Genomic DNA, 24492 nt, shown 5'->3' with positions numbered 1-24492 from the left:
TGTATGTCCTCTGTGAGGAGGGACACCACTGTATGACCTCTGTGGGGACACCACTGTATGTCCTCTGTGGGGACAACACTGTATGTCCTCTGTGGGGACACCACTGTATGACCTCTGTGGGGACACCACTGTATGTCCTCTGTGGGGACACCACTGTATGTCCTCTGTGGGGACACCACTGTATGACCTCTGTGGGGACACCACTGTATGTCCTCTGTGGGGACACCACTGTATGACCTCTGTGAGGAGGGACACTACTGTATATGTCCTCTGTGGGGAGTGGGGATACTACTGTATGTCCTCTGTGGGGACACTACTGTATGTCCTCTGTGGGGACACTACTGTATGTCCTCTGTGGGGACACTACTGTATATGTCCTCTGTGGGGACACTACTGTATATGTCCTCTGTGGAGAGTGGGGATACTACTGTATGTCCTCTGTGGGGACACTACTGTATGTCCTCTGTGGGGACACTACTGTATGTCCTCTGTGGGGACACTACTGTATGTCCTCTGTGGGGAGTGGGGACACTACTGTATGTCCTCTGTGGGGACACTACTGTATGTCCTCTGTGGGGAGTGGGGACACTACTGTATGTCCTCTGTGGGGACACTACTGTATGTCCTCTGTGGAGAGGGACACTACTGTATATGTCCTCTGTGGGGACACACTGTATGTCCTTTGTGGGGACACTACTGTATGTCCTCTGTGGAGAGGGACACTACTGTATATGTCCTCACAATATGTCCTCACTGCCCCCCCCCCCCCCCCCCCCCCCCGCCGAAGTTCGAGTCCTAAAAACAGGGCTAGGGTGCAGCCTTAATATCCTATAGCACATTGTGTGATTAATCTGCTGTAAATCTTCAGTATGGAATGTTTATCTATCACGTTGTTTTAACAGGCTTAAAAACAGGCTCTTCAGATGGAGAGCGATTGACGTGCCTAGTAATCTATTTTCCATGAGAGGTGGTCGACTGGTTGGGAGGCGTGGACAATCTGACAGCGGGGGCGCGATCCCGTAAAATTGTCGCTCGTTTCATGCGACAAGAGCTGAATTGTGGTCATCTGTTTTTCCAAGCATCATGCAAGACAATAACTTGAAGCAGGCGTAGAGATCAGGCCTTCTGCTGCCCCCCCCCCCCCCCCCCCAGTCTGTTGATTCTGAAGACCTTTAGCTCTTTAACAAAGCATTCATTTAGCTACACTGGATTTAACTCCAGGCTTTATGCCCTTATGTTTTGGTTTCTTAGATCTTTTACAGTGGTGTGATGTTTTTATGCAAATGCTCATTGTAGCACTTTGAGATTTACGCTAATGTAAAGTGCATTATTAATAAACATTATTAATATGTGACAAAGCATTAAAGGAGCTTTTGAAATGCTGGGCATTGTTCCGTTCATGCAGGTTCCGTTTTCAGCACCGTCCCGTAAAATGCGGGAACGTCGTTAAACCATCCTAGGTTACGACCAAAAGGTCAACCGTTGGTCAAATGTGGACTGACAGGGAATGTGAATGAGCCACACTCTCCCTTCAGTCCTTCAGCTATTACTTTGGGAATGTGAATGAGCCACACTCTCCACTCTCCCGTCCTTCCGCTAGTACTTTCTAGGTGCCGTTTAGCAAGGCACTTAACCCCCGCAGCTGTTTCAGTTAACCTGCTCAGTCTGCCCATGCATCGCTCTATAAATATCTATACTGAGTAAAAGTATATTACACTATATGGGTCCCTGTCGGCACATTTTCGACACTTTCTGCAAGCGGTGTGTGTGTGTGTGTAAGCTTTTCTTACATCGTATGGAGCTTCCCAGTGCATGAGTGAATAAATGGAATGAAACATGTCCGGGATTGCTCACAACTCACAACCCAGACACATGTCAGAAAATGGAAATCAGAGCTATATGGCTGTTGGGGGCGGAAGGGGAGAGTGAGCGAGAGAGGGAGGACAATGAAGAGGGGGAGAGAGAGAGAGAGGGGGGGAGAGAGAGAGAGAGGGGGGGAGAGAGAGAGAGAGTAAAATCTGTACCTTTCAGTGTCAATTATCCAATTGTGGAGTGTGGACATGACAGGAAGAAGAGCTTTTAAAAATCCGCGGCTCACTGTCTGTCGCTCTGGCAGAGTGCTCTGAGCGCATAATGTGAGATGACATTATAGTCTCTGCTTAATGCGGACACACAATGCTTATGAAATATGGAATATGATGCTCTGCGTGCTGTGTGTGTGTGTGTGTGCGCGCGTGTGCGTGTGTGCATGATCCGTGTGTGTGGGTACATGTGGGGGAGGGGTTATGAAAAATACGTTTTATTCATATTGTGAGAGACCATTCGATAGAGAAAGAAATGGACAAAGAAACAGAAATAGAGAAAGAAAGAAAGAAAGAAAGACAGAAAGAAAGAAAGAAAGAAAGAAAGAAAGAAAGAAAGAAAGAAAGAAAGCAAGCAAGCAAGCAAGCTTTGGGAGGTAGATGGAGAAACAGTAAAAGAAAATGGTTGATCTACTTTATCTTTAATTAAACCAGGTTAAAAGGTACATTAGCAAAAACATATGGGTGTATGCATATTTCATAGCTTCATGCTTCATATCTAATAACTTCATATCAAATCTCTACCTCAGCACATTTTGAGTAGAGGAACCCGCTTGCCATTTTATTGCTCTTGTGCTCAGGTGTGTGTGTGTGTGTGTGTGTGTGTGTGTGTGTGTGTGTGTGTGTGTGTGTGTGTGTGTGTGTGTGTGTGTGTGTGTGTGTGCGTGCGCGTGTCTACTACTGTACCACATCACAAAAAATGTGCAGTAAAATCCTCAGTTGCACTGTGAGTGTGTGCAAAATGGAACCGAATGAGGGACCCGTGTTCGCTTCCATATTTGCGCTCTCACGGTCCAATTAACACTCAGGATTTTACAGTGTAGGAATTGCAAAGTTTTAATCCATTGAGACCTGGAACGCATCCATATCACGTTAGCGTTTAACCACATTAACCATTAACCCATTTTGGGGCGGGAACCCGTTTTGGTGTTTTAAACATTGTTATAATTTAGCTATTGAAAAATAGCAGATCTACAAGCTCATAGCGCGCCACCGAGTGGCGCGCTATGAACTTGTAGGTCTGCTATTTTTGAAAAATCGTTAAAATGTGCCTCAAATCTTTTTTTTTTTAATTTCGACGTCAGGCCTGAATGGGTTAATTCAGACGGCGCTCGGAACAGATACTCATTTACAAGGTGTGGGCATCCATAATGTGCTTTGCTTAGAACACCTTTCATCTCGCAGCTTTCTCCATCTGGCTGCAGTCTGCGAGCTGGCTTTGAGTGTGTGCATGTGTGAGTGTGGTTTGTCTACAAGCTATCTGCGTCTGTGTGTGTGCGACTGACTGTGCGTGTGCCCACTGCCCAATATGTCTGTCTGTTTGTGTTTGTAGCAATGGCACTGGAAGCTCTCTTGACATTAGAATTTGACCGGCCAAAGCTGTGGTTGGACTACACTATTAACCATTATACAACAGGTAGTTAGACTACACTATTAACCATTATACAACAGGTAGTTTCGTAGAATCGCTGCTTCTTCGCTAGGAAAGGAGCCAGTTTAGGTCGTTCGGGCATCTCAAGGTTCAAGGTTCAAGGTTTCTTTATTTGTCACACCAATATAATATGTCAGACATATAGAGGGATGAAATTTCGTTTCCCTCTCATCCACGGTGCAATAAAAACAAAACAAATAAAACAACAAGTAACAGTAGTGCAACAGATTAAAAGGCAATAAAGTGCAATGATTTAAAAAAAACGATGCCTCTCGGGCATCTCCCTAGGGAGGTCCTCGAGGCACGTCCCACTGCAGGAGACCCCGGGGCAGACCAAGGCACAGTTGGAGGAATCACATCGACTCACTGGCCTTGGAACGTCTCGGGATCCCCCAGGAGGAAGTTACTAATGTTTCTCTGGAGAGGGAAGTCTGGAGCTCTCTGGTGGAGCTGTTGCCCCCGCGACCCGGCTACGGATAAGCGGTTGAAGATGGAGGGATGTATGGATGGATAGTTTCGATGTACTTAGTTACTTCACACCACTGAATATACAGTATATCTATTAAATACTTAGAAGCTCAGACAGCCAGGCATATCAAACCAACCACGCAGCACCATGTTGCAGCTCCAGCTATGCAGAGGGAGGACTGTAAAAGCAAAGTGTAAAACACAAAAGTTGATTACAGGGAGTCGGACCATGTGGGGGCACGGTTTGTGTGTGCCCTTTAAAACGTGCTGAGTTGAGCGTCTTTCATATCCGTGACTCATGTTTGTCTTTAGCTGTCAGTCTGGCTTTCATCCTCTCACCCCGTTCTCCATCTCATCTGTCATCCTGCTGTTCTGCGACTTACAGCGGAATGTACGCCAGCGTGAACACACCATCCCCCCCCCCCCTACCCCGCACCTTATCGCTCCTTATTCAAATGACGCCGATGAATATTCACGCTGTATTCCCCTTCCGATTCAAAGGGAGATCGCTGATTATTCATCCATTGTGACAAAGTGCTTTGAAAGCAGATTTGTCTTTTTGATCCGACATTCATATGCTGGGATGATAAAAGAGGGAGTCATTTCCAAACGGAGTTGTCCCCTTTTCCAGTGTTGATTTCGTGGACTAAAACTATGACCAAAAATGTCCGTTTCAACTGACGAAAATGAAATAAGTCATGATGACTAAAACTATGACTAAATATATTGACAATTTCATCAATACATGATGAACTAGAGTACTAGACTAAAATGTTAGGGAGGAGAAGAGATCCAGTAGAACTAAAAAGTCATTTTATGTTTGGTTGCACTCTGAAAATAGTAGATCTACAAGCTCACAACGCATTGCACTGCAACGCGTTGTGAGCTTACAGATCAGTTGTTTTCAGCGGGTGCGTGTGTTTGTTCCGACAGTCCTACAGTCAAGAGTCAGACACTCTACCCAAAACCCAACCCTAAACCTAACCTCACAGGAAGCCACGGGTTAGTTTTAACCTGCCACAGGTTAGTTAGTTGTAACCTGCCATGCATGTCGGGAGCCACAGGTTAGTTTTAACCCTCCATGGGTTAGTTTTAACCTGCCGTGCATATCGGGAGCCATGGGTGAGTTTTAACCCGGCCACGGGTTAGTTGTAACCGGCCGTGCGCATGTCTGGAGCGACGGTGTTGTCGGACTAATGCCTGTCGGACTGTAATTAGTATGTCTAACAAACAGCATGCAACCAAGCCTAAAATCAGCCACGATGCCATCAAGGCCCGCCAAAATCAACTGTACAAACTAAACACTAAAACATTTCCGATGATTAAAATATGACTAAAACCAATTATTATTTATTCAAAAGACTATGACAAACAAAATTTGCTGTCCAAATCAACACTTCCCCCCCCCCCCCCCCTCCTCCTCCTCCTCTCAGGTGTGGGCGTGGAAGGAGAACGTGTGGGAGAAGGAGAAGGGCACGCTGCTGGAGCGCTACACGGTGGAGCAGAGCAAGCCTCCGTCGGCGGGCGGCGCCGTGCTCTCCACGCTCACCATCAACAACGTCATGGAGTCAGACTTCCACTCGCCGTACAACTGCACGGCGTGGAACGCCTTCGGACCGGGCACCATGATCATCACGCTGGAGGAGAAAGGTATGCTTTCAGTCATCCCATCCTGATCCCTTCTTATTTCATTAGCGCCCATGCACCCGCCCAACAAACCGCCGTATTTAAACCCTATACAGTGGGTGGGAAAATAGTAAAGTACTCACAAGTAGAAGTATCAATACGGCAATGTGGAAATACTCTGAAACATACTTGGCTCCGGAATTCAAAATTGAGATTCAAAATTGAGAAGCATCAAGAATGGGCTTAAAGTAGCCTCCCCGGAAGTTCCAAACCCACAGGAACGCGGCCATGGTGCCGGGCCGGTTCCCCGCGTCCGGAACGGTTGAGAAATGACAGGAGTTACTGTGTTGGGGTCCCCAGGGGGTCCCTCTACTGTACTGTGTGTGCGTGTGCGTGCGTGCGTGCGTGGCATTTCTGCCATTTTCAAATGGCAGACATGTATATAGGGCTGAAGTGGTTATGTTTTGTAATAATAATCAAAATCTACAAAGTAACTATAACTACGGTTCTCAAATAATTGTAGTGGAGTAGAAGTAAAACTACAGAAAATTGGAAATACTCCACTAAAGTCTTCCCCTTGATACAAAATCTATTTGGTGAAAACAGCCAATCTCCAAGCTCAGGGCCCGTTGCGAGGTGGCGCGTTGTGAGCTTGTGGATCTGCTATACCAGCGAATATTTCCCCCAGAACAGGGACACTAATAGAGTTCAATGACGTTGTGTAAATTAAAATGTAAATCAAGGCTATTCAAGGTCAAGGTTAATCAAGGTGGTCTTTATGGTTATGTCTTGTGCACGGGTACAAAGGAGTACAGTAGCCATTAGCATTTCACAAGCCTATTTGTCTTTGCTCTGGCCAGTGGGTCCACGTGTCCAACAAATCTGTCTCGTGACTGCGGCGCCACTTTAGCAAAGGTCATCACTGGGGTTTCCATTTTATATATAGCTCAACGTGATCTTCATAAATGTTACAAGATGATACACGATCCGTCTGTGTTCTTGCCAGCACAGGAGGTTGGCTTTCAAGGATAATTCCACACCAACCCTTTTCTTACCATAGTCTGATGTTATTATATCCAAGAACGAGTGAGACAGGTGAAAATTTACATAACTCTCGCCGGAGCCCAACGCAGCTCCCAACGTGCGCTGTGGGTTTAAAGCTAAATCGCTTTTATTTTCATCGCTCAAAAATTATAATTTCTTTGTAGACGGCTGTCTTTCATAATGAGTAGATGCGCTCCACAGTGTTTTGTCCCAAATGGGCTGCCGTAAAAGGGCCTTACCTTTAAACCCACCGCGCACGCTCGGAGCTGTGGTGCGCTCGGGAGGGAGTTATGTACATTTTCACCTCTACCACTCGTTGTTGGATATAATAATATCAGATTAAGGCAAGGAAAGGTTGGTCCGGAATTCTTCTTTAAACTCTTGTTTTGCATTTCATTATTCATGCAGTCAATGCTCTTTGCCTTGGCCTGTTGATAGCTGTGACAACTAACAACAACTGTAACATATCGTTACTTTGAGTCCAATACGATATACATACCAAATGAGAAATTAACTCTTACAACGATATACAGTACAGCACGTGATTATTCTGTGTCATTTCCAGCTTCATCTACCAGCTCTCAGAGTTCAATATTACAGTGCACACACTATAACAGAATTTCATCCATACACGTGCCATGAATAAAAAGAACTCAACATTTTTGAAGACCTTTCTGCCAATACTCCAATATTCTTCTGTAGACCATGATGTCACTATTACAGAACAATGACTGTCACGACTGTAATGAATTGTATTTGGAGACACGTAGTTCAAGTTCAAAGTCATTGTAAGACCTGCACTCACGAAATGACTGCATCCTTGATAATGCAATAATAGATGTTTTAGGATAGATTAGATTAGATTAGATTTGAGCGATACATTTTTGAGGCTGGAAACCAGACGAATCTGCCAGAGCGAAATACGGCTAATGCACTTTGGGTGAAACCGTTTTTCCACTAAATTGATTTACTGCGTAGAAGGTTTCAGGCTCTAAACAATAACACAGCTGCACTTAACGTTCAGAAGTTTGTGAACAAAATGTTTTGTAGCGTGCTGCGTGACTAGCGTCATAAATGGTAATCCAGCCTAGCAGTGTGCCGCGGGTTCGACTCCCGATCCCGGCGGCCTTTACTGCATGTCTTCCCCCCATCTCTCTCCCCATTTCATGTCAGCCTACTGTCTGTCCCTCCATAAAAAAATATAAAATAAAGGCCACAAACCCCCCCCCCCCCCATACACTACCACTTCATTTCTACAAGCTCTATTCTGCTATTTTCAAAATATTTTGTATACATTTGAAAACTTGAAAGGGGACATTCTGACAAATCTGTTTACATTGAGGCAGATGGAGGCGGACTCTTCACATCCGGTTTTATCGATCGCCTAGCAACCGAGAGCTATTCATACGGTGGTGAAGAGCGCGATCAAACTGCCATTGACGGAATATTCCATCATTTAGATGGAATATTCCGCCAATGGCAGTGAACAGTTGGATTTGAAATGTCGGAATATTCCGTCAATGGCAGTGAACAGTTGGATTTGAAATGTCGGAATATTCCGTCAATGGCAGTTACTTTCCACCACTGCTTGTTGTGGGTGCAATAAAGATGAGTGTGATTGAATACGAGCCGTTGTCTTTCTTTCGTAAGACATATTTGTTGTGTTCTCTGAGTTCAGTTGGGTTTGGATGTGTGTTTCTCTCCTCCTCATGGGTTGCATTTATTCTGAGCCTGCAGCATCCTCCTCCTCGGCTAGAGGTACAAAGAGCTAACCTGTAGGTTGACAGGCTGTTTCCACAAGTCTCCTAGCAACAATACATAACCTGTTCAGACTGAAACGGAATTTTGGTTCAGTCGAGTACATTTACTTAATGCTGTACTCAAGTACAATTTTGAGGTATTTGTGCTTTACTTGAGTATTTCCAATTTCCTATCTGCTATTTTCACAGATTTGTTATGCATTTGAAACCTTGAAACGGGACATTCTGCATTTAACTCAAGCACATTTTGAATTCCGGACTTTTACTCGTAACAGACTATTTCTACATTGCAGTATTGATACTTTTACTTAAGTAAAAAAAACATATATATATATATACTTTTCCCAACACCACACGGTGTCTCCTCTGTGTGTCTTTTCTCCAGAGATCGTTCCAGTGGGTATAATAGCCGGCGGTACGGTGGGATCCTCCATCTTGCTGCTCATATTTCTACTGGCGCTGGCCTTCTTCCTCTACCGCCAACGCAAAGGCAGTGAGTACACACACACCTCAGCTGTCCAAACTGTCTATTGTCTGTGCGTGCGTGCGTGCGTGCGTGTGTGTATGTGTGCGTGCGTGCGCATGTGTGCGTGCGTGCACACACGTAGATGTGCGTGCGCTTGGCCAAATCCATCACTCTTTCTTCCCTCTCGCTGTCACTCTGCCACAGCGTGTCACACAGAGAAACTCACGCCAGCGGTGCATAGCTCCTCATTCAAATGACATCAATGAATATTCATGCTTCTTGTGGCGCGCTGCCTTTAAAACGCCTACCATAAATTTCTCCTTTGATTACTATGCCCGCGACGAATTGTACCGATGTAAAACGGCGTGTCACTCACAGCGAAGCTTGCATGCGGGATGGAACAGCGGGAGAACATTATAAACACAACGGCCTCTTAAAAGAGACCGAGCCGCTGTGTGAAAAGTCAGTGTCGCTATTATAGGCCAGAAGCATGGACATTTTAGGTACAGTAACTGGTTCCAGGCTTTGAGGCTATTATAGGCCAGAAGCATGGACATTTTAGGTACAGTAACTGGTTCCAGGCTTTGCAAGAGAATGGTTCATGTTCACGAATACATTATAGACTGTGCCAGTCTAGGACCATAACATACTGTACTGCACATCATTCAATTCCGAACGCTACAATGACACGTGCAGTCAGTATGGTCTCTACTCCTCCATCAACCCTCGTCATACATACAGTATGTCCAAAACTGTTACTTTTCAGGATTCAATTAAAAAAACAGCCAAAGTAGCAGATTGACGAGCTCAAAACGCACTTCGAGCTTGCGGATGTTCTACTTTTGATGCTTTTGTGTGACACTGTAGTACGATCAAATAGGGCGTTAATGTAAGAAAAGACTAAAAGTTAGAAGCGGTTTCTGCCACGATATCAACCAATAACGTGTGGTCGTTCCCAGGTCACAGAGGGGTCACGCTATCAGCCAATAATAACGTGTGTCTCCTCCCAGGTCACGGAGGGGTCACGCTATCAGCCAATAATAACGTGTGTCTCCTCCCAGGTCACAGAGGGGTCACGCTGGGCAAACCGGACATCAAGGTGGAGACGGTCAACAAGGAGACGCACAGCCTGGAGGAGGAGGCGGCTAACGTCTCCACGGCAACACGCATGGTCAAGGCCATGTATTCTGTGAGTATATACCTCCATACTGAGTCTATGTACTCTGTGAGTATATACCTCCATACTGAGTCTATGTACTCTGTAGGTATATACCTCCATACTGAATATATGTACTCTGTAGGTATATACCTCCATACTGAGTATATGTACTCTGAGTATACCACCATACTGAGTATACAGTATGTACCTCTGTGAGTAATATAGACCTCCATACTTACTGAGTGACCTGGGGCCACGGACACCAGCTGTGTGGCTTACATGTTTACCACGCGCACACACACACACACACACACACACACACACACACACACACACACACACACACACACACACACACACACACACACACACACACACACACACACACACACACACACACACACACACACACACACACACACACACACACACACACACACACACGAGAAGATATGTATGTGCACATGCAAGGATACAGTACACATACGCACGCACGCACACAAATGCAAACACAAACTCACATGAACACACAAGTGCAAGTACGCACATGCACTCTCATGGGAATGTGCGTGCGCACTCTCACAGACACACAAGACATGCAAATTGCCAAGGAGTGCTAGATGCTGAAAGACACAGATGTACACACATGAATGCACACACGCACATACGCACGCATGCACGCACGCACTCACATACACACGCACGCACACACACACACACACACTCATACCGTTGCACAGAATGCTAAACATAGTAGTCAGAATACTAAATATGCATACAAATATGAGTGCACACACACGGAAGCGGCACAAAAGGAACACACCGGTCACACACACACACACACACACACACACACACACACACACACACACACACACACACACACACACACACACACACACACACACACACACACACACACACACACACACACACACACAATTGCAAATGCTATCAAGCACAACTGAGGATACTCTGGAAGGCATTGTTCTCAGAGGGGCTCAGCCCTCAAAGAGAGAGAGATAGGGGGAGTGAGAGGGGGTTGGGGGGGAGGCAGTGAGGCAGAGAGAGAGAGAGAGATAGGGGGAGTGAGAGGGGGTTGGGGGGGAGGCAGTGAGGCAGAGAGAGAGAGATAGGGGGAGTGAGAGGGGGTTGGGGGGAGGCAGTGAGGCAGAGAGAGAGAGATAGGGGGAGTGAGAGGGGGTTGGGGGGGAGGCAGTGAGGCAGAGAGAGAGATAGGGGGAGTGAGAGGGGGTTGGGGGGGAGGCAGTGAGGCAGAGAGAGAGAGATAGGGGGAGTGAGAGGGGGTTGGGGGGGAGGCAGTGAGGCAGTGAGAGGGGGTTGGGGGGGAGGCAGTGAGGCAGAGAGAGAGAGATAGGGGGAGTGAGAGGGGGTTGGGGGGAGGCAGTGAGGCAGAGAGAGAGAGATAGGGGGAGTGAGAGGGGGTTGGGGGGGAGGCAGTGAGGCAGAGAGAGAGAGATAGGGGGAGTGAGAGGGGGTTGGGGGGGAGGCAGTGAGGCAGAGAGAGGGAGATAGGGGGAGTGAGAGGGGGTTGGGGGGGAGGCAGTGAGGCAGAGAGAGGGAGATAGGGGGAGTGAGAGGGGGTTGGGGGGGAGGCAGTGAGGCAGAGAGAGAGAGATAGGGGGAGTGAGAGGGGGAGGAGGGGGGGGAGGAGTGAGAGGGGGTTGGGGGGGAGGCAGTGAGGGGGGGTTGGGGGGGAGGCAGTGAGAGGGGGTTGGGGGGGGGGGGCAGTGAAGCAGAGAGAGGGAGGTGGTCTTCCCCCGGGGAGAGGTTTTAAAAACTCATCCAAAGCCTTCATCCAAAAAAACAACAACAACTAACCGCTTCTTGCTTCTCTTGCCCTCGAAACAGGACGACCAAAAACCTGAAACTGTGTTTTCCTCTTCCCTCTCTCCCTCCTTATCTTCTCCTTTCCTTTCCTTTCTCGACCCTCCCTCTCTTTCCATGTGTGTTTGTGCGTTTTTTCGTCGTCTGATGGTTTAGTTTTTGCCCTCTGTTTCCCTCTCTCCCTCCACTCAGCCGTTCAAAGACGACATGGACCTGAAGCAGGAGATGAGGAGCGTTGAGGCCCTGGACACCCGCGAGGAGTACGAGCTCAAGGTGAGGAGCGACCCCATACCCCATCCCGCTTTTGATGGTCACTTCTGGCACGTGCTGCTGCCTGTGACAACGCATGCTTTGCTCTTATTCTAAGGAAGTGGTTCTCAACCATGTGGGCCCCCAAATAATTGCCAAAACACAAAGATTATTGGCCCGGACAGGCGGGACAGCTGGTGTAGTGATCCGGGAACCAATATGCTGCCGACAGCGTGTTGCGGGTTCAAGTTCCCGACGACCTTTGCTGCGTGTCACTCCCCATTTCCTGTCAGACTACTGTACACTAGTAGTAGCCTATCTAAAATATTAAAGGCAGAAAAATACCCCAAACATGTCTTAAAAAAAAAGAAAATACACTAATATTATTAATATAAATGAATTATATAAAAAAACGTTGCTGCCGGGCAGAAAACTCTTATTTCATATTTTGCGGATCTGATACTTTTGATGCTTTTTCATTTGAATCCTGAAAAGTAACACCTTTGGACATAATGAGGTTTCCACACGACAGAGTCTCAGAGACGATGTGTGTTTTTATCTTGCGATACCGATAAGAACATAAGTTAAAGTAGACCACCCGCTTTGAATGTTATCAACCAGTGTACTTATCAAGACCATGCAATGGAGCCAGTAGGACTACTGGCTGAATGTTGTTTACTTATCAAGACCATGCAATGGAGCCAGTAGGCTCTACTGGAGTCTACTGGCTGCGATTAGGAAACACGGAAGTGAAATTACAGCCGCAGTGCCGCCGAAGTGAAAACATTGTGAAACTTATTTACGTGGCCGGTTAAGACTGAGGGTTAGGGTTAATAATAGTCGGACAACGCGACCTTCGCCACGTCGGACAATGGCTGACAACAACAACAATGTCTCCGCGGCTCCAGTAGAGCCTACTGACTCCATTGCATGGTCTTTATAAGTAACCTACTGGTTGATATTGGTAACTTTTCATTCAAATACGCTAAGTAGACTGTGTTAGTTCCATTGATCCAAGCCACAACACAATCGATTGATCATTAAAACAAACATGCTCTGAGAATGCACGCGGCCCACCCATCTGACCACTCAACACCGATAGGTGGCCATGGAAAAGGTCCAGAGCCATTGTTCTAAAGCCATGTGCACTATTATTTGAACAACCCTTACAGTTTACCACTGCCATCTGGTGTATCACATCATTTCCCCAAAATGTGATATCTTTAACGCCCCAGCTGTCTCACAGAGCATGTCCTTGCTCATGTGAGGCCCAATCCTGGCATGCATCTACAGCGAGGGTTGAGTGCTGAGCGCGCGTGGCTCCCTCCCTCCCCAACATAAATTAATTCATTTCAAATCAGAATGAGAATCCATTACCGCTGCCTCACACGTTTCGCCGTGCTGCAAGCGTCGCAGTTCATCAGCGCATCAAAGTCACAGCTGAAAATTCATACTGTAATGATGCCAAACGTACACGATCGGTTTAATCTCAGTACAGCTGAGCCTCGGCACTCTCACGTAGAGTTCTACGCGCAGTTTGTAAACCGCATAAATGATTTACAGATTACGTTTTCTGCCCGGGTAAGCTGTGGGCTGTGTGACCGAAATTTGAGAGAGACTTACAGGGGAATTCCACTGCAGCGCAATATTAAAATGGTTTACCCAATCGAGGCATAACTGATTGGATCTCCATAATGTATGTGGCCAAAGTGATCTCTGCACAGAAACGGCTGGCGCGTACAAGCTAATTTGATAGAGGTAAATGTGATAATTACCCATACTGTACCTCTACACTCACTCCATTTTTAAGTTACTATTTATTTTACTATCTAAACCCCTACATGAGAAACTATGGATAAACCAAACAGTTCATGTTCGGTGACTCTGTCATTGCATTTTGATCAGATGGTGAGAGACTTCTTCCTCGGTTGAAGTCATTTTTAAAGCAGGAAGCTATTATGTACTACTGTGTGGAATTACTATGCGATGAGCCCGGATGACTATAGGGATTACTATGGGATGGTGTACAAATACATCAATTGATTTGGGGGTCCTTGACATGAAAATGTTTGAGAACCACTGGCCCAAATAAGCAACTACACAAGCAAAAAAAAAAACTCCAACCCTCAACTACCAATATTTACAATCAACTTTACAGGAAAAACAAGCCTGGGTGGCTTATAATATACAGACATGGACATAATGCTTTTAACACACGTCCATGCAGTGTTTGTGTGTATCTTGCATGCTGCACAGCTACTCATATGGATGCCACAGTAAATCATGGCCTTTTCCAGTGAGAAGCCATGGTGGCTGATATGTTAGCATGCTGTGATGCAGTAGTGAGAACCACATCTATCTATTCTATCTATAAATGCACCAAGTCTCTGTATGTATGTACGTACGTCTGTAATCCACGTAAATCCAAAACCGTTCGCCCCACCGACTTCAAATTCGACATATGCGTTCCACACCACCACAGGGAGTGCAGTGCCCGGTGTTGAGTGCCGGTTGTCCAGAACCAGCACAAAAGCCTCTGCCCAGGCTCTGGACAGGGCCCAAATAAGCCAATTGGTCGCACCTACAGTAGATCCCCATATATGCCTGACAAAGAACTCCATATATGGGCATAAAGGGACACAGACATATTAACTTAACTGGGTGGGGAATTAATTTCCAACTTGCATCGCTCCAAGTAGGCCAGTGCCCAACGGGCACCGCTCTATTTGTATTAATTCCACAGTCCCAGATGTTGGACTGCATTCTTGTACATTCTGGTGTTCACTGAAGTGACCCGAGCTAAGCGTGACCGACCGGCTTACTCTTGTGTCACTACATTTTCACCCAAAACAATGTGTACAACAGTACATCTACATTTTGTGCACTTTGTGCTTACATCGTCTTCTCATACAGGCAGTGGTGGAAAAAGTACTTGTTTTTATTAAGTAAAAAAGGGGGAAAAAGTATCAAAATTCCAATGTAGATGTACTCTGTTACAAGTAGAAGTCCCATATTCAAAATGTACTTGAGTAAAAGTACAAAAGTAAACTTATGTGTTTTGTAATAATAATCAATGTCTACTATTTCCTCCCACTCTTTAGTTGAAAGGGTAATCAATAGAGCTTTTGACTGGGAGTCCTTTACAGTAAGCCACAGTGTGGAGAGTAGACTTGTTTCTGTCTGACAGCAACAATATGCTATTTGTACCTGTAGCCTAACCATGCAGGTTACCGTATACTGTAGGAACTAGGGATGGGCGATATATCGGCAAACACAACGGTATGACAGTTGTCACATGGTGTGTGTGTGTGTGTGTGTGTGTGTGTGAGTGAGTGAGTGAGTGAGTGAGTGAGTGAGTGAGCGAGCGAGCGAGCGAGCGAGCGTGCGTGCGTGGGCGATGCGTGTGGTGGGAGGAGCAAAATCTACACGTATAAAACAAACTACTTACTACTGAAGAGAGGAAAAGGAAGAGGCAGCGATGGTAGCCAGAAACATATCCATATCTTCCAGATGTTGAACAAAAAATTGTGCTAAACTGCTTTTATTCATGATGGCAGCAGCATGGTGACTGCTAGCGTTTCTGCTAAGCTAACCAAACAAACAGCTTTGCGTTGCCAGATTTGTGAGAGAGAAACAAGCAACCAGGTCTATGAACATCAAGGACTGTCTAGTTGAGAAGTTGTACATGCACAAATTTGGGCATGTACAACTTCCTGGTCTCAACTGCGCATGTTTCTTTCCTTCCATGGAGCACCATGGAGCAACATGGCGTCGCCCGTATGGTCTTCGCGCCTCGTCCTCTTTAGACAGTCCTTGATGAACATAAGTCCAAAAGAAGCAACTAGGGCTGACTGTCAAACTTTATTGTCGAATGTTGTTTTAGAGCAGTGGTTCTCCAACATTTTCATGTCAAGGATCCCCAATATTTTAAAGCAACTTTACAGATAACAATCTCAAAGTAGCTTATAATGAGGCTGCAGAATTGGCAACACTGTCTGTAGCTTGAACTGATCTACAAGCTCACAATATTAAATATTAGGTATTAAAGTTAAATCTGACTTGCCTAAACCAGCAGTGCATATACCCTGTTACATGTATTTTTCAGAATGGACAAAATTATTATAATGTTTTAATACAGAATGAGATCATATCGATTGATCGGTTTATATCGGTTATCTGCCATAACAGCAATTAATTATATCGGATATCGATCTAGCCCAAAATGTCTCATTGGTACATCCCTAGTAGGAACTGTTATTTTCTCCATATTATCTGGCATTATGCTGAACAGCCCTGTTCTTTCAGGACCCCACCAATGGCTACTACAACGTCCGAGCCACCACCCACGAGGAGGCGCGGCCTCAGTCTCGGGCCATCCACTACCAGGGCGAGTTCCGCCCCCAGAACCCTGGCGGTGGCGGCAGCGGACCGGTCGGCTCCGCCCCCGGTGGACCACCGGCCGGTGGGGGTGCCACCGGCAGCGGCATGCCCCCCGGCGGGGCTCCCGGCTCCCGAGCCGGCTGCTACGACCCCAGACCCCCCTCCAGGATGTCCCACGCCGGCTACGCCCAGTTCAACACCTTCACCCGGGCAGCGGCCGCCGCGCAGGCACAGAGCCAGCAAGCGCCGCCGCCACCTAATCCCGCGCTCCCGTCTCCCGGAGACTATGCCGGAGACTGTGGACTGTTGGACGCCAACACCCAGCTGGCCTACGACAACTACGGCTACCCCTCCCCCTCCCAGTACCCCAGCTACCGCATGGGCTTCGCCCCGCCCATAGAGGAAGGGCCGGCCTATGAGATGTACCCGACGGGACAAGGGATGAGTCAGGGCGCGGTGCAAGGAGGAGGCCCGGGGCCGGGACAAGGGCCCGGGCCGGGGCCTGGACCGGGACCGGGACCCGTACCGACTAGCCCGGAAACGGGACTGGGGAAGTATGGGAGTTCTACACGCTTCTCGTACTCATCGCCTCCCTCTGACTATTCCCACAGACACACGCAGAGAATGCAGACTCATGTGTGAGATACCCACACACACTGACGTACAGGTACACACCTGGACAGTTTCCTGCTGTGGTACTCTCTCACACTCTCTCACACTCTCTCACACATGCACGCACGCACGCACACACACACACACACACACGCACACGCACACACACACACACACACACACACACACACACACACACACACACACACACACGAAACTCAAGCTTCAACTCCTTTTTTTCATACAACTGCAAAATCCTTTGTGTCAGTCTAAGTGTGGACGCCCACAAGTCCATTTTTACTTGAGGTCTTTACACTAATAATAAACGATACCAAAATCGTCTGTGAATATTTAGGATCAAAACAGTGGAAAACTCGACTGCGTACTATTTGCATTGCGCGACTGTATTAATGACAAACAAGTTTGAAAAATATATATTTCCGGTGAATCAATTCGAACATAAAAGAAGAAAGCCTCCGGTGTGTAAAGTTCAATTTGACACTCTTGGGTTTTGCTGTCCAGTAGCTAGTGCATGAGGTTTGGGTTTGGCATACATCAGTGGATGTTATGATGTATACTTGGTCGTGTAGCGGTGCACAGCACCCGTCCCACACACAGCCAGGTGTAACTCAGGCTGTAGCACTGGCATCAGTGCACACCACGTAATTTAGCAGCAGTAGTGCGTACAGATAGCAGCAATACATGAACAAGTTATCTCACACTACATTGACACTCAAAACACTTTAGCTTGATCTTTCTACCGTGTGCAATGTTACACGCTGAGACTAAAGGCAGCGAAAGCCACAATCAAGAGAGAGAGACAGAGGGACACGTGAAATGATAAAAGAAAGAAAGAAAGAATGAAATGAGGGCACTTTTTTTTCGACAAAAAGAGGCAGAGCTGGAGGGTTGAAGGTGCAAAGTGTTGTCCTTTTCTCCCTCTGGGCCTCCTCTCGCTTATAGACAATAATATCCCTGCTTCAACTCTTTCCCTCACATCCCATTTCTGTATATATAAGCAAAAAATGAATCTCAGTCGGGGTCATTTTCAGAGTTAATATTATTACCTTGTACAAACCTATACAGTATATACAGTGTGATGCAGTACTTTGACCTATGGAAAACATCCCTCTTGTACACACATGCACAACACAGACACACACACACACACACACACACACACACACACACACACACACACACACACACACACACACACACACACACACACACAATCTTAGAACATATCCACACAGAAAGACCTCTAGGCATCGGGGCAGCTTGGACTTTGATCAGCCGGATTTTAACTCCCGTCACCACCTAATGCCTCTTGCCGTTGGGTGGTGCAGGGCGTAAATAAATGGCATATATAGCATAGAATATCTGTATACCTGTGCTTTAGGTGGGATATTATGCTTTCTTAAGAGTGGTACAAAGACTGTGCGGTGTGCCAATGATTTTGTGCCAAGTGCACGCAAGACGTGCAAACTCCCATTGTAAACGCCAATGTCTTTGGGGGGCAGAACATTTGGCGAAAACAACCGATCTATAAGCTCTCAAGAGAGCTTGTAGATGGGCTATTTTCGCCAAATGTTTACATCACATCGGATTCGGGAGAGATTCAGCGTAGATGTGAAATATTAGCAGACCTAGTATAGAGCCCTGGGGGGCCCCGGTCCACATCTAGACGAAAGGAAAAACGGCGGGTAGCAAGAAACTCAAGATGCTCCTTCCCTCAATTTTTTTTAATGTTATACCTGTATGTCATTACATTTGTGTACCGTATACGTTTCATTTGAGGGTCAATGCTGTATATTTGTTGAAGTGCGACAGCTAGGAGAGAGAAAAGCGCCTTTGCGTTCCATGAATTTCTGCAGTTTGTACAAAAATACCTCCCCCATCTTCAAGTGTCAAACTGAATTTGTTTCTCTCACTTGCACAGTAGAGTAGACCTTTTTTGTTCCATATTTATACACAAACATACAAAAAAAAGAAAAAAAGGCATTTAAAACATTTTATAGTATTTTTATAAGGAGTTCTGGACCAAAGGTTCAGAGTTTTGGGTGACATTCACTTTTTCGGCATCAAAGGCGTGTTTTTGAGCTTTTTCTTTGAGGAGATGGAAGAGGTTTTATTTTTTAAAGGGGATGAGTTGGTCTTGGACAATGGACAATTAAATTATCAGCTGTTTGACCAGAGAGCCTTTTATGAGCAGCAGTCTGGGTGGCTGACACAGAACTTCCAAAACAGACACTGCTCACTTTGCGCACTGTTGCCAAAACCCTTTTTAAACATAGAACAGGATTGAATCTGTACTGTGACATATCAAGAGAAAGGTACTTTTATAAAATGATGCAAAGGGTTTTACCTACAGAAGTATGGTACTTTATACGTTTATATGCGTACTAGTGTTCGTGGGCTTGCGCTGCAAATTTGGTACTACAGTACTTTGTGTCAGCGTTTGTAATGTGCCATAACTCTTTAGGAGCATAAAGGTGCATAAATATTAGCGTTTAGAGGCTGAATAATACCTGCATTGCCTATTGTGAAATTGATCCCAAAAAAATGAATTTTATTGTCCTTTGAGCCAGTGGAGGGCACAAGGAATCATGGCAACCTCTTCTAGGAAAAGAATACATCTTTTTTCTTTTAGTAGTAACAATGCAGTACTGGGGGCTTTTACCATTGCTAGTGTACAATTCTTGTCCATCTTAAGTCTGCATTATTTCCTGATGTGTGAACATCATGTCTTGAAAATGAAAATCAATGAAAGTCATTGGTAAATTAGACTTTCTTGACAGCTCTGTCAGTCTTCAGTACATCATGGCCTTGGAACCGCTCGTACAGATGCTTAGAAACATAATAATGTTAATACCAACACAAATTGAGCAGTAAAGAAAAATAATATGAGGCAACATTGTATGACTTTTGAGCCATACAATACCATGCTTTTCTGTGGCTCCAGACAGAGCATATACACGACACACTTTTTTACAGCATGGACGCATACTGTTACCTCGTTAAAGCCCCTTTTTAATAGGGTTCTGTCTGCAGCAGGCTCTCTGCATTGATGTGACCTTGAGTAAGGCAAGTCAATTTGATGAAAAGGAAGTATTGAGGCCAGTGGATATGCACGGGCCATCTGGATGCTTACAGGACACAGCCAACTCGCTAGTTGATGCTACAGCCCCTCTTTATGCCTGCATGTTAGCATCAATTAGTTCTTACTCGCTCATGGTGCATATAATTATTATTATTAATAATAATTATGATGATAGCAACAATATGAGAGATGTAACAAAGATGTATGTGCCAATTTGTTTGATCCGTGATCTAGGACGTGCGATTTCTGCGGTTTTCACCACTCCTTTGTCTACAGACAGGCGGATCAATTTGCACTTCCCATGTAACCCCTCCCCGATGAACAGAAAGTCAAAAAGGTGACGCGCAGACGGCAAATAGTGTAGCCTATACAGACTCCCTAGTTTGTAACGTTTAACCTCCATTTGTTTGGAATGTCCATTCTGCAATGGCTCTCCTTTTTCTATTTCTGTAGAAAAACAAACAAATATATAGAATAGAATAGAGTCATAGACCTCTAGCTTGTATATACATGTGTGTGTATGTGTGTTGTGTGGGGTGGGAGTTAGGGGAAATCATCTGTTACAGAATACAATAACATCACAAGCTCATTCCAATCAAAACATTCACTTTTGTTTCAAAGATGCCGTCCCTCATGTCAAAGATCAACATTATACATTTTATTTTCTATGGTATTGTATTACATTATAGTATGTCATCACCAATGGAAGGACTGATGTTGAAGTTGTACACATACTACTATTCTACGTTCCTTTGTATACGTGGATTGGGGGGGGGTCTCTGATTTCATCAATCCAGTATAGATAAATGGGAGTGGGTCAGTGGCATTCCTTTCTGTGGCCATAATGACTTCACAACCAGGCCACAAAATGGGCAAGTTTCCTTGTCCCAAATAGGCCAAACCCAGGCTAGAAGCAGGCACATGGCATGGAGCTTCTCCAAGCTCTTCTCGATCCATGCTGTCTCATGCAATCCCTGGCCAATAGAGACTCCTGTGGCCTGGTGTTCATTTTTAATGTGTTTGGAACCTCCATCGGGGCGACAAAAACTGTGCAGCAGAAATGAACTAAGCAGATAAACACTTGTAATAGTGCCGGCATTGCTGCCAGTGTGTGTATAATAGAGCCTGATCCTGTCGCAGGCCGGAAATAGCAGTACAAGCTTGTATATTATGCTACTTTCGGTGTGGGAAACAGTCATACAACGGAGCATGCATCACGTCAGGAAAGACGGCACACTACAGTATCTTGTGTGCATGTGGACACACCTGTGGACTTGTACTGTACATGTATGCATACATGCGTGTCGGCAACCTATAATCCCAACATTGTGTGATCTTGTGGGAGGGGACTGCCCGCTGGGCTGTAGGACGTGACAGAGAGACAGAGATGGAGAGAGACATCGTGTTGCCTTAGGACATGAGGAATGAGCCGACACAGTCCCTCTCGTCCCTCATACAGCTGTTGAGCCTGTGCTGCTCGCTCCTTAAAGAGGGAGTTTTGAGGGGTTTTTCTTCTGCTTTATGGTTGGTATTTTCGAGTATATATTAAGACAATGATCTGTCCAACGTGTGAAGGATTTCATATCATTTTTTTGCACTTAAAGTGTGCGTGTGTGTGTGTGTGTGTGTGTGTGTGTGTGTGTGTGTGTGTGTGTGTGTGTGTGTGTGAATCAGCATATACCCTCCATATCATCGTTGTCACATTCTTATTTTATATTCTTATACATATTGTTCTTCAGATAAGATTATATATTGTATTATTACGTTCTGTTTTTGGTATTCGTTTCTTTCTATATCTGTTCGTCAAGACAAAAAAGACAAAAAAAGAAAACGTGCAAAAAATACAGTGCAAGATATTGAAACGTTTCTTTTATTTTCATGTTACCTTTTGTTTGTTGTATAACTTTTGTTTGCAAATTATATGTAATTATTTTTCCACAGTATTACAGAAAATAAATGATACACGGCTTTCATAAGAACAATGACAGGACCTCCTTTGGTTTGTGACTGCACTCACTGTCTCTGTTCCAGTGGTGGAAAGTCTGGAAAGTTAAACAGACATTTACTCAATTACTGTACAGATTTCCAGTACTTCAGTACTCCACTACATCTTAGATGCAAATATTGTACTTTTTTACTCCACTACAATTATTTAAAAACTTTAGTTACTTTGTAGATTTTGACTATTACAAAACATTCCAGCTCTCCAGCACTACAGTAGGCTATATACATTTCGGCATTTTGAAAGTAGATGTTCTACAAACTTCTAGTGTTTTTAATATGTTGATCAATTGGATACATAGGACCCTATGTGATCCTAGATGAACTATTTTAAAATGTTTTTAAAAATTGAAAAATGTGGCTAATAAGTTTATGGGTAAGGGGTAAGGCGATGCACAAGTGTTGTGACTGTCACTGTACTCGTCGTACTGTTTTGCATTTCTGTCTAATAAGATAATCAATCAACATGGTTCATAATATGGTCCAAATCCTGAACATATAACTAGACACAGGTTCCTCACATCTTCTAACAGAGGAACTACAGACTAACAAAGAACACAGAAAGCAGGGCGGCAGTACTTATACACAGGGGGAGGATTACTAACAGGAGACATCTGCTAAGATTACAACAAATAACACCTGGGAATGAAAGAGTATCAGAACTACAAAACCTAGACAGTGAACATGCTGAACATAGAACTGTGGAAACTAGACACAGAATACAAACACTAACGAGCAAACCAAACAGGGGAGAAGAACAGGACAAAGAGACAAATAAATGTCCTTAAGACTCTCCTCTCTCCTCTCAGAATCAATCACATCACAGTTTTACAACTCCTTGGGTCTCCTGTCCTGCCCTCTCTCTGCTTGCCGCTCACGTCTTCTCTCTCCTTTCCTATGCCGGCTATGCCCTCATGTATGTCTCGTGTCCTCTGCTCTACTCTACCTCTCCTTTATGTCTCGCTACCTCTCCTCCTCTCCCCCATTCCCTTCCTATGCTCTCCTTTATGTCTCGCTACCTCCTCTCCCCGTTCCCTTCCTATGCTCTCCTTTATGTCTTGTGTCCTCTCCTCTTCTCTCCTCATTGGTTCTCCTCCCCTCACTTGTCTTCCTCTCCTCTCTGGCTCTCTCCTTGCTTTGTTCTCATTAACCCTCATCTCTCAACTTCTCATCCTTATTGCTTACATCTCCTCTACGCCGCTCTCTCCCCTTGTCCCCTCTTCTCTCATCTTATTGTTTCTTTTGCCCTTCCTCCACCGATCTTCATCCTCCCTTTCCTTTCCCCTCTCCTCTCTACACCACATCCTCTTGCCTAATTTCCGTCCCCATTATTCTCCCTCTCCATCTCCGTTCCTCCCTTTTCTCCTCTTTGGCACCTTTGTGAAAGAGAGGTGCTAGAAAGGAGATATAACAAGGCAGTGGAGCTGTGGACAGACCAACCGACAGACAGTCCACACACACACACACACACACACACACACACACACAGACAGACAAGAGTGCACGCACGCACGCGCACACACACACACACACACACACACACACACACACACACACACACACACACACACACACACACACACACACACACACACACACACACACACACACACACACACACACACACACACACACACACACACACACACACACACAGCTCCCTGCTTCTCTGTGGTTAGTGATTATCCTCTCTCTCCCCACTCCCACTGAGGAATAATGTGTGGAATAACCTTCAGGAATGTTCTGCTCCTCCTGACTCCCTTCTCGTCTCATCTCCCCCCTCCCCTCCCCACCCCACCCCATCTGAGACAGTCAGTATGGATTATGGCCCTTCTCGTGTCTGGCACCGCACTCAGTACCAGAGATATATTATCATATTATTGGAGAATGATGTAATGCATTCTAAGACATTTGTCCTTCGCGCACCCTCTGTCCCTCCGCAGATGATGTCACTGGCTTTGTGTTTTGGAAATGGATCGAGAGAGAGAGCAGGACAGACTACAGAGGCGGCTGTTCGAGGGGAGCGTTTTGTTGTGCGCTGTCGCCATCTTGTGGTGAACAACATGGTGTGGTTTAAGCAAATGATGAAATAAAACGTCTGGGTTTCCGAGGCTAGCCAAACAGTGACAGAGGTATTTTCTTAAATGCCTAGTAGTAAACGCAGTGTAGTAGGCCTATTCTATACAGCAATACATGGGACATTCTACCAGTAAATTATTACTACATTAAACTGTCATACTGACATGTATGATACTGTGATACC

At 45.5% G+C, this 24492-nt stretch overlaps 1 protein-coding gene across 1 annotated transcript in view; it reads left to right on the top strand.

Annotated features, from left to right (window-relative positions):
- Positions 1–18632, top strand: part of LOC306943026 (kin of IRRE-like protein 1) — a gene marked incomplete at its 5' end in the record, with an annotated part of 49267 nt that extends 30635 nt beyond the window's left edge. The window contains 5 exons of the mRNA XM_079529231.1: positions 5415–5631; positions 8797–8904; positions 9939–10066; positions 12077–12157; positions 16439–18632. Coding sequence (XP_079385357.1) covers positions 5415–5631; positions 8797–8904; positions 9939–10066; positions 12077–12157; positions 16439–17155 — 1251 coding nt within the window. The 3' untranslated portion in view covers positions 17156–18632. The remainder of the gene's footprint in view (positions 1–5414; positions 5632–8796; positions 8905–9938; positions 10067–12076; positions 12158–16438) is intronic.
- Between the last annotated feature and the right edge of the window lie 5860 nt (positions 18633–24492).

The sequence above is a fragment of the Electrona antarctica genome, assembly GCF_951216825.1.
Source record: "Electrona antarctica genome assembly, chromosome: 19".
NCBI lineage: Eukaryota > Metazoa > Chordata > Actinopteri > Myctophiformes > Myctophidae > Electrona > Electrona antarctica.
Note: the sequence above shows the minus strand (reverse complement) of the source record. Positions and strands in the feature narration are given on the sequence as shown.